At 36.0% G+C, this 11,086-nt stretch overlaps 1 protein-coding gene across 1 annotated transcript; it reads right to left on the bottom strand.

Moving 5' to 3' along the window:
- Window positions 1-4,658: 4,658 nt before the first annotated feature.
- Window positions 4,659-7,402, bottom strand: LOC118645370 (ras guanine nucleotide exchange factor L-like). Its single transcript, XM_036286244.1, has 6 exons — window positions 7,384-7,402; window positions 7,064-7,198; window positions 6,798-6,991; window positions 6,186-6,190; window positions 6,066-6,070; window positions 4,659-4,813 (listed from the first exon to the last, which is right to left on the bottom strand). Exons 1-6 carry the CDS (start codon window positions 7,400-7,402, stop codon window positions 4,659-4,661), a joined length of 513 nt encoding a protein of 170 aa, XP_036142137.1.
- Window positions 7,403-11,086: the final 3,684 nt, after the last annotated feature.

Raw genomic sequence — 11,086 nt, forward strand, 5'->3', positions numbered from 1 at the left:
TTAATTTGTTCCTCGATATGAATCATTTCGGATATCTTTTGTGCAGAGTTGAGAAGTAACGCGTTATTTGTAACGCCGTTACCGTTACAGTTACTGTTTTTGGTAACGGACTGGTAACAGCGTTACTTTTTTTCTGTAACTTTCGGTAACGTAGTTACATTTTTTAAGTTACGGTAATAAATTAAACAGTTACTTTTACCGTTACTAATATGATTGGTTCTTGCCTTTAATTCTTCGTTGGATTTAGAAGCAGAAACCAATCACAGTAAAGAACTGATTACTGAGCGCTCACTGATCCGCCTACTGAACGCGCCTATTCATGATATCTTAAAACTGTTTTTATTAGATGAATTTAACTGTAAATATCGGTTGAATAAAGATTAAAAATTATAATATACTGTTACATCCGAGTTGGGTTGGAAGGGACGTAATTAAGGAAATTCGCTTCTAGGAGCCTGAGAGAAAAAGACTACGATTTTGAATTTTATAAATTATTTATTTCGCATCGTTATTTCTGCGCGTATACTTCGGGGATTGGTTAAGAAAGAGAGAACATCTCTTGGGGGAATCGAGCACCGCTCGATATCCGCGCCAGCTGACGTTGGCGACGACGCGGCACCTGGGTATCGGACAAACCGTGGTTATGGTTCCGGGTTTCCGAGCCTGGTGGGTGACCGGTAGCGATCTTGTGGATACTCTTACTGGGATAAGATCAGCGCACTGAGATATCTGCCCTGCCCCGATGGGTTTCGCGAGGGCCTTACGAGGCGGACTTCTTATTTTTGAATTGCCACTCGGGGACAGGAGAAAGAGTCCTGGGGAAGGAGAGGCATCGAAATCTTCCGCTGGGGAGAAAGGTCGACGCGGCTGATCGAATACGGCAGGATCGAACTCGCCGAAGGCGTAATATTTCCTTTTCAATTTCTTAAGGTAAGCCCTCTAACTGCCCTTTTTTGTTTCGCCCATGGTCCTCTAGAAATGGAGAGTCCATTTTTGTTTTAGCGTCTTAACACAGTGGAGTATTTTTTTTTAGAAGAAGAAGGCGAAAAAAGAAAGAAAAGGGGGGTGAAGGAAAATAAGAGAAGGAAATTTTATAATAAGTAGCGTGCCTCAGACAGACCAAGCACAATACCCTGTTAGAAGAAAAAAAGAATAGAGAAAGGAAATTTTATAATAAGTAGCGTGCCTCAGACAGATCAAGCACAGTACCTTAGAAGAAGCAAGAGAGAATGAAGGAATAAGAGAAAGGAAGTTTTATAATAGATAGCATGTCTCAGACAGACCAAGCACGGTACCTTAGAAGAAGGAAGAGAGAATCAAGGAATGAAGAAAGTGAAAAGAATGAAAAGACTTAGAATTTGACTGAACTCGGGCATATTTAAATTACTTACAGCGATACTTACTCTATATAAGATCTTGATCGTACAGAGCTTTCGATACAAATAGTTGATTTCCATAAGATTTCGCTCGCTTATATATTATTAGTTTGGTGATAGTGCGGTGAAGGGTTTGTCAAATTCGGGGAAATTAGGGCCATAAATTACCGAACATACCTGTCAATTATTTTGATAAATATTAATTCAACTATTGCAAGATTTTGCTGAATATAATTTCAATTGACCGCTCAATTTTCTTCTGTCACCTTCTTCCTATGCCTGCTAAGAGCGGACTAATTAACATTTAAAATCTAATGGTTTTTCTTAATAGACTTTGTATAACGTGCGTCGCGCACACTGCTTCCGCGCACACTGTTCGCTCTGGAATTCGAGTATTATAATTTAATGGCAGTATATTCGTTCGTTTAATAGAAGGATTGAAAAAAGGCGAACTATCGAGCAAGGAACAATGTTGGAAAACGTTATATATGTTCGAGACAAAATTTATCTAATTAATTAGTCAATAAATATTAATAAATAATTTTGATTGATAGTGCTCATGTAACTATTCTGGGTTCCGCGATTCATTGCCCCTTTTTATATTTCACAGCTCCCTTCGTCGCTCCATTCGCGCAAAGATTTTATAATAATTATTTAACTTAATCTTATAAATCACTTTGGAAGTATTCCACGCATGCAGCGCATAGAAGGCACGAGGCTGCGTCACGCGCGCGGTCGCGCGCGCGCGCGCCCGAGCAGCTGGTCGCGGCTGCGTCGATCTTTGCATTCCTTAATTGTTCAATTCATTATTTTTGAATGTATATATTCACCACACAGAATCCAAGGTAATGTTCCAGTTCCTTCTTCCTTCTTCCTCCACTCACTCATAACCTAATGGTACGACGGGGGAGGAGAATTTTAACGGGCAGAAAAAAAAAGAAAAATTTTCTGCACCGGATGTAACATATATCATAAGTAGAAAATTCAAACTATAAAAAGTAACGGTAAAAGTATCTGTTAAATTTGTTACCGTTACTAAAAGAAATGTATGTTACCGTTACAGTTACAGAAAAAAAGTACTAGTATCTTTACCAATCCGTTACCATAGAAAGTAACTGTAACGGTAACGGCGTTACAAGTAACGCGTTATTTCCCAACCTAGCAAAAAAGATAACCGAAATGATTCATATCAAGGAACAAATCAACGGAATAAATTTACAGAAAGTTATTGAATGTTTCAATAAATTTCATTACTGTTTATTTAATATTATGTCCAAAAATGGTTAGCAAAAATATCTTTCATCATTCCGTCTCTAACTGCCAAGTTGTATACATCCCGATATTTTCATCCTGGTAGTTTCACTTTTGCGATTTAAACGTTTCAATTATTACAAGTAAGTATCTTTAACCGAATTACTTGAATTAGTAAAATTAATTTTATATATCTCAAAGATTACTTATTTTCTCCTATCTTTATTGTCTTTAGATACCTCCATTATCAAATATCACACCATAACTTTATGCATTGTTGACAATTTTATTAAACGACGTTTTCTTGTGGTTTGGGAACAAAAAGATACGTCTTTTTTCGTACGTCTTTTAATATTTATTTTTAATATGTGCTCTTAATATGCATTTTAATATGAATTAATTAATATTTATTAAGTTATCAAACTTTGCCACGGATTCGTACGATCTCTCACATATTTCACATTTGTCTTTTGTTTGCATTCCGATATTTTTATTTTATAACGTTGGACTTGAGTTTTTAAGTTATTCCAATCTGAGACTTGACTTTATATTTATTTAACTACGAGGATTTTCTCGCTATCGAACGAAAAAATACCTTGTTTTGCGCGCTCGTCTAAACATGTAATCAAAGTTCAACACAGATGTAACTTCATTTCTCGCCTACGAAGAAATAATCACGATGCAATTATTATACTAAAAAAAAATGGGGAACACTTTTTATATACCGAAAATTTAGGCTATTATTATGGTTTTATTCATTGACTTGTTTATATATTCGATATGTGATTGTTAATGTAGCAAACACTCTTTTAGCACACTGTAACTTATATTTTTATCCATTGTTATACGTATGCAACGTCTATTCAATTATACTCTAATATTGTTTTTTACCAGTTATTTATTTGAAGAGGACTATGTATTAGTCGAGACGTAATATTATATTAATTTGAGAGTAATTGTTCTATTTTGTAATATTATATTATTTCGATTATTAATTGTTCTATTTCGTATAATTTTAGTAGATTTTTATTTCTCATTACAAGCTGGCACATGATTATATGTTCCAAGAACATTAATTAAAACATGGGCAAAATAGGTTTATTATTGTTGTTAGTGACATACTCACAAACATAAAAGGTGTCAGTGACACGTAAGTCGGCCATTGCACCGCGCAATCCGCCCGATAATTAACGCATTTGCCTTAGACAGCACTTGCTGTCTAAGCAAAAGATTGGACAACTGATCGATTTGCGCGTTAGCGTTTTCTACAGCAAAACCACCAAAATTGATTAATATATAAACCGTTAAAAAAAAGCAAGGGACGGGTCAGTCGGGTCAATCCAAGTCCAACATACGACTCTCTGTTTTGCGACGGTCGTGGCCTAACCGCGCTATTGTAAACGGAAAATGTAATAAAATGTTCAAGACGAAGACACGGTGTGAGTGACTAAAACTCCTCGCGAGATCTCTGGCAGCGATCCCTTCAGTACTCCAAACCAGGGGTACAACAGTTGTGACAGCTGTGGGATTCACTGCCAAAAAGAAGATCCAAGAGGAGCTGAGCGTCACTGAGCAATCAACTGTACAGTCCAGGAAGCCAGCCATGCCGGAGCGTGCACAACGCGTTACCAATAACAGCGAAACTTAAGACAACGCCGGGACCTACCACGATGAAGCTCAGCTAATCGCTGCACCATGCAGCTTATTGTCGTATTAATGTAAGTCCGACACAAATAAAATTGTATCGCAAATTAAGCGTAGGATGAAACAAAAGTGTAACGCGATTAAAACAAAATATCGACTGACCCCCAGGAACTGCGATTACCGTAAATAAAACAGGTATAATAACTACCAAAATTAAAAAGGCACATAAATGCGAACGTGTCAGCGCAACGCGACATATGATATCGCAAAATAAGCAGTAACGTAAACTCAGCGCTCACGGTTATAATTGAACGTAAATGTCCGCCAAGCAAACATTGATACCGCGCTTAACGTATAAGCGATTCGAATTTTGGACAGTCGAGCGAACTATCCGAACATATCGACCGAACGCTCGATATGGGGACCAGACTTTAGTCTAATGAATAACGGCACGACCGACAATATATGGACATTGTTCACCAACGCGGAAAGACGTGGCTGGACCGTCGACACGCTCTTCGCTATATGTGTCACCCCGTAATCTGTGAAAAACCCGAAGAAGAAGCTCAAAAGCTTCAAAATTCACACAAGCACAATGAAAATACACAGGCAGCGCCTGTACACCACAAATAAGTAGGCGACCGATGCACCCCATGGAGAACATAACGCTCCGTGAGCTATTATTTGAAATCCGCGAACTTGGAAACCGAAACGAAGTCCACTTTCCGCCGAGAAAAATGGTTAGGAATATGCGACGCCCTACTAGCCACGCGCTAGATCTTCCATACGGGTAATCGTCTAGAGATTACCAACGCGGATCTAACACAGTATTTAAGCTTAAAAGAAGAATATGACCCTTGAACGGAATATGACCCTTGAAATTATGGAACTTCGAGGGATCGGGCAACTCAACATTATAAAACAATACAAAAAGCCATCACAGGAGCAAGCGCAGAGGAAAAGGTCAAGGGGTCTAATGCGCGAACCAAAAACAGAAAAGCTGTCCAGACTGAATCTTAGCAGAATAATCGGAAACCGCAAAAAATGCGAGAAAACTGGCTACGATGGACGAGAATGTCGCAACAGTGGTGCAAGATTTAGTCCGCTAGCATCTCGGGTACTCTCGGGGCACTTCGGGTGCTCCCGGAGCACCGAGTCGGCCGCGTTCATGCCTCGGCTTTCGGGCCGGCTCGGCCGTTCTCGCCGCGTCTGCCACTACTCGGATATTAAAGAGAGAGAGACATCCGTCTCTTTTTCTCCAAGGCTGCCACGAAAACGTGCACGTTGATGCTCGACGAAAGCATCTATGCTCGCCCTCCCCTCGCTCGTCCCCCGCTCATCTCAAGCGTCGTGGTCGTTAAGCAGATTAATTGATATCAATCATCGATATCATTAATCATATTATTTATTATTATTTGTTATTTAATTTTTTAGATTAATGTAATTTATTGTCTTTTAAATTATAATAAAATTAATTTCAATAAAAATATAAATTAAATAATAAAATTTGTAATAATTTATTAAATACACAAATAAAAAAGAACTGTCGAGTTAGTAAAAGATTAATAAAAAAAATTTAAATTATTTAAGTGGCTTCCACGCCACCCATGAGGTGCCACTAATAGCGCGTTAGGTTTTTTTACGTAGACCTTCGCCAGTAGCCTTATTATACCACATTTAATTTATTGAAATTTTTAACACATCTATTTATAGATGTGAGGTTTAGCATGCCAGACTAATTTTTAATTATTGCTTAAATACACCTATTATTTATAGATGTAAAGTCTAACTTACCAGACCTGTTTAATGCTTTAACACATCAATTATTTATAGATGTGAGGTCTAGCATGCCAGACTAGTTTTTAATTGTTGCTTAAACACACCTATTATTTATAGATGTAAAGTCTAGCTTACCAGACCTGTTTAATGCTTTAACACATCAATTATTTATAGATGTGAGGTCTAGCATGCCAGACTAGTTTTTAATTGTTGCTTAAACACACCTATTATTTATAGATGTAAAGTCTAGCTTACCAGACCTGTTTAATGCTTTAACACATCAATTATTTATAGATGTGAGGTCTAGCATGCCAGACTAGTTTTTAATTGTTGCCTAAACACACCTATTATTTATAGATATAAAGTCTAGCTTACCAGACCTGTTTAATGCTTTAACACATCAATTATTTATAGATGTGAGGTCTAGCATACCAGACTAGTTTTTAATTGTTGCTTAAACACACCTATTATTTATAGATGTAAAGTCCAGCTTACCAGACCTGTTTAATGCTTTATTTAATTATTTAAGTGGCTTCCACGCCACCCATGAGGTGCCACTAATAGCGCGTTAGGTTTTTTTACGTGGACCTTCGCCAGTAGCCTTATTATACCACATTTAATTTATATAAAGGAAAGGAATAATGAAAGGAATAAAAGATATTTAAAAGATTTGAAGTATTTTTTATAATATTTATTTTTACGAAATATTATAATATTTGTAATTGTATATGTATGTGGGGCCACCACCTCGGCCACCACCTCGCCTAATATTTCGCTCGCCTGGGCCACCACCTCGACCGCCACCACGGCCGCCACCTCGGCCGCTACCTTGGCCGCCACCTCGATCGTCGCCACCTCGGTCACCGCCTCGGCCAGCACCCCAAAAGCCCCGCTGGGCTCTCGCCAGCGGGCCCGCGCGCGGCCGGCACCTCTTTTTTTTCCTAAAAATAAATAAATGTTATTAAAATAAAATAATTTTTTATATTAATAAGAAATAATGTAAAATACTTTACGTTTTGGCCGTAGCTGCTGCGGCTGCGGCTGTGGCTGCATCTCCTGCGGCTGCGGTTGTTGCGGCTGCTGCGGCTGTTCCGGCTGCGGCTGTTGCGGCTGCGGCTGTTGCGTTGTCGCTGTTGTTGTTGCTGCTGCTGTTCTTGTTGTTGTTGCTGCTGCTGTTGTTGTTGCTGCTGCTGCTGCTGTAGCAGCTGTTGCAACAACTGCTGCATCGAAGCAGCTTCCTCGGATTCTAGTAATATAAGAAAATGTACAATATAATATAAAAGTAAATTTCATTAGTTCGCAGAAAAAAAAAATAAATTAATTCATTACTCACAGGACACACCGTCTGCCATGGTAGTCGCTTCCCAAGTGAGCAAAACGGCAGCGCTATGATAAACAATTGAGAATCGCGTACATGTGCTGCGCTGAGCGTCGCGCGGCTGGTTCTTGATTGTGTGAGTGCGAGTCTCATTTGTCGTTTGACTATTGTGCAGATAGCACGAGATCGTGATTTGTTTGTGTTATTTTATTTCACGGTGTTTTGGTAATATTTTCTTTTTATAACGTTAACGTTAACGTTAACGTTTTGAACGTAAGTACATTTTGTTAATAACGTTACATTGAGAAAGTTGAGTTCGAGTTGAAAGTTTCGATTGTAAATAAGAGAAACTTTTATATATTTTTCCGTTATTTATTCTTTTTTTTTTAATTCTTTTCCTTTCCTTGATTCTTTATTTGGTTTCTTTTTTATTGTCTATCAAAATGTGCGAACCATTAGAGAAGAAAAATAAGCGAAGCTTTCAAGAAGCTTAGCTTAGCGACAATGAATATAAATCTTGGATACGTAAAGTAGCGTTAAATGATAATCTTTTTCATTGCACCATATGTAAGAAAAATTTTTCTTGTAATACACGTATTTCAAGGCATGCAAATTCTACATGTCACAAAGAAAATCTGCAAAAAACTACATTTTCTTTATTAAAAAATGACGATGTAAAGAAACGTATTTCTCAGACAAAACAAAAATTCCGACAAGAATGGTTAGATATTGAAATATTTAAACCATGGTTACGCGAAGCATCACATGATAAAACCTTATTTTTTTGCGAATTTTGCAAAAAATACATGGATGCTAGTTTATGGCACATTTATCGTCATGCAGATTCTATAACACATTTAAAAATTACTACAGATATTAATAAAGAAAGAAAGAAAACAGACGAAGATATTAACATTACAGACGAGTCACTTTTGTCGTTTGATGAGCGAAAGAAAGAAGCAGAAATTAAATATGCTGCGTTTATCGCCGACAAAAATATTTCTCATCAAACTGCAAAAGATATTCTCTCGTTTTTCCAACAGATAGGAAAAGATTTTAAAGTATTAGAAGCCATGAGTATGAGTCGGACTAAATGTAATAAAATAATTTCAAACGTGTTATGTCCAGTTGAAACCGATCGTGTTGTTGACATTCTTCAAAATAATAAATTTACCATTTTTATTGATGAAACGTCTGATATTACTAATAACAAATGGATGACGTTTCATAGTCGGTATGTTGATCCTGAAACATTAGATGTTCGCTCGCAATTAGTCAAATTAATTGATATTGATGCAAGAAATAGCAACGCGGAAAAGTTATTTGAGGCATTTAGAAATGTAATGTATAAACTACAAATTCCATTACTAAACATTGTTGCCTTATCATGTGATAATGCATCTGTAATGACAGGCAAAAATTCATCTTTTAAAACTAAGCTTGGGAACATTTGCAAAAATGTTTTAACATTGTCTTGCCCATGTCATTCCGCCGCGTTAGTTGCACATGCTGCATGCAGTAAGATTCCAAACTATTGCGAGGAATTTATTAAAAAAATAGCAACCTTTATTAACAATAGTCCCAAGCGATCTGTTATTTTTCAAGAATTTTGTGAATGTTTTCAGGAAACAAACCGCAAAATTCTAAAGTTATCCGATACACGATGGCTTTCTCGGCATTTGTGTATTGAGAGACTTTTAGAATATTGGGATACTATCAAGCTTTTTTTACAAGAAACTGTTATTAATGAAAAGACAAAGACTGGCGAATATTTATTAGATATTATGCAAAAATTTGATGTGAAAGCATACTTATTATTTTTAAAACATATTTTACATTTTTTCAATACATTTAATACATTCTTTCAAGCATTAGGAACAAGAATACATCTATTACAACCTAAATCACTTCAGTTCCTAACCATGATTTGTAAACCTTTTTTAAAAACAGAATTTTTAAATTATGTTAATATTAATTTTGATTTTTCAAATATAGAACATCAAAAATCATTAAACGAAATATATTTAGGAACTGAATGTGAAAAATATCTTGATGGATTGATTACAGAAGGACACGTAGTAGTTGCAAATGTTCGACAGAACTGTTTGCAATTTTACATTACTGCTGCTCAAGAAATTTCTAAAAAACTACCAATAAATGATCCATTCTTGTCCAAATTAAAAGTTTTTGAAGCAGAGTTAGCATTACCTGATCCTAATAGACAAACATCATTTAATGATATTTCTTTCATTGCTAAAACTTTTAGCGGGTTTGATGATAACGGATTAAGAAAAGAATGGTTTGCTTTACATCAAAATTTTACAGAAGTAGAAAAAGATAATTTTATAATGTTAAATTTGGATAAAATGTGGAAAAAAATTTTCCAACGCAGTAATCAATTTCCCAATTTAAAATCTCTTTTGAATGCTGTTAGATCACTGCCAAATTCAAATGCCGACTCAGAAAAAATCTTTTCCTTTCTACCAGACTTAAAAACAAAAAAACGAAATAAACTTTCGTCTGAAGTAGTCAATGCTACTTGTGTTATAAAATCAGCATTGAAAGCGAGAAAAGAAACTGCTCTAGATATAAAAATTAATGAGAAGCATATAGCTTTAATGTCATCTAATCAATTATATTATACATGTCCTAAAAGAGCAAAATGTCATTTAACATCATATACTGCAGATAGTGATAATGATGATGATGATGATAATGAGATTCATCAACCTTCCACTTCTAATAATATACAATAATAATGTTTAAAAATGTTTTAAATTTATTTTTCTATTAAACAGGTCTGGTAAGCTAGACTTTACATCTATAAATAATAGATGTGTTTAAGCAACAATTAAAAACTAGTCTGGCATGCTAGACCACACATCTATAAATAATTAATGTGTTAAAGCATTAAACAGGTCTGGTAAGCTAGACTTTACATCTATAAATAATAGATGTGTTTAAGCAACAATTAAAAACTAGTCTGGCATGCTAGACCTCACATCTATAAATAATTGATGTGTTAAAGCATTAAACAGGTCTGGTAAGCTAGACTTTACATCTATAAATAATAGGTGTGTTTAAGCAATAATTAAAAATTAGTCTGGCATGCTAGACCTCACATCTATAAATAGATGTGTTAAAAATTTTAATAAATTAAATGTGGTATAATAAGGCTACTGGCGAAGGTCCACGTAAAAAAACCTAACGCGCTATTAGTGGCACCTCATGGGTGGCGTGGAAGCCACTTAAATAATTTAAATTTTTTTTATTAATTTTTTACTAACTCGACAGTTCTTTTTTATTTGTGTATTTAATAAATTATTACAAATTTTATTATTTAATTTATATTTTTATTGAAATTAATTTTATTATAATTTAAAAGACAATAAATTACATTAATCTAAAAAATTAAATAACAAATAATAATAAATAATATGATTAATGATATCGATGATTGATATCAATTAATCTGCTTAACGACCACGACGCTTGAGATGAGCGGGGGACGAGCGAGGGGAGGGCGAGCATAGATGCTTTCGTCGAGCATCAACGTGCACGTTTTCGTGGCAGCCTTGGAGAAAAAGAGACGGATGTCTCTCTCTCTTTAATATCCGAGTAGTGGCAGACGCGGCGAGAACGGCCGAGCCGGCCCGAAAGCCGAGGCATGAACGCGGCCGACTCGGTGCTCCGGGAGCACCCGAGGTGCCCCGAGAGT

The sequence above is a fragment of the Monomorium pharaonis genome, chromosome 4 (genome assembly GCF_013373865.1).
Source record: "Monomorium pharaonis isolate MP-MQ-018 chromosome 4, ASM1337386v2, whole genome shotgun sequence".
NCBI classification, from domain to species: Eukaryota; Metazoa; Arthropoda; class Insecta; order Hymenoptera; family Formicidae; genus Monomorium; species Monomorium pharaonis.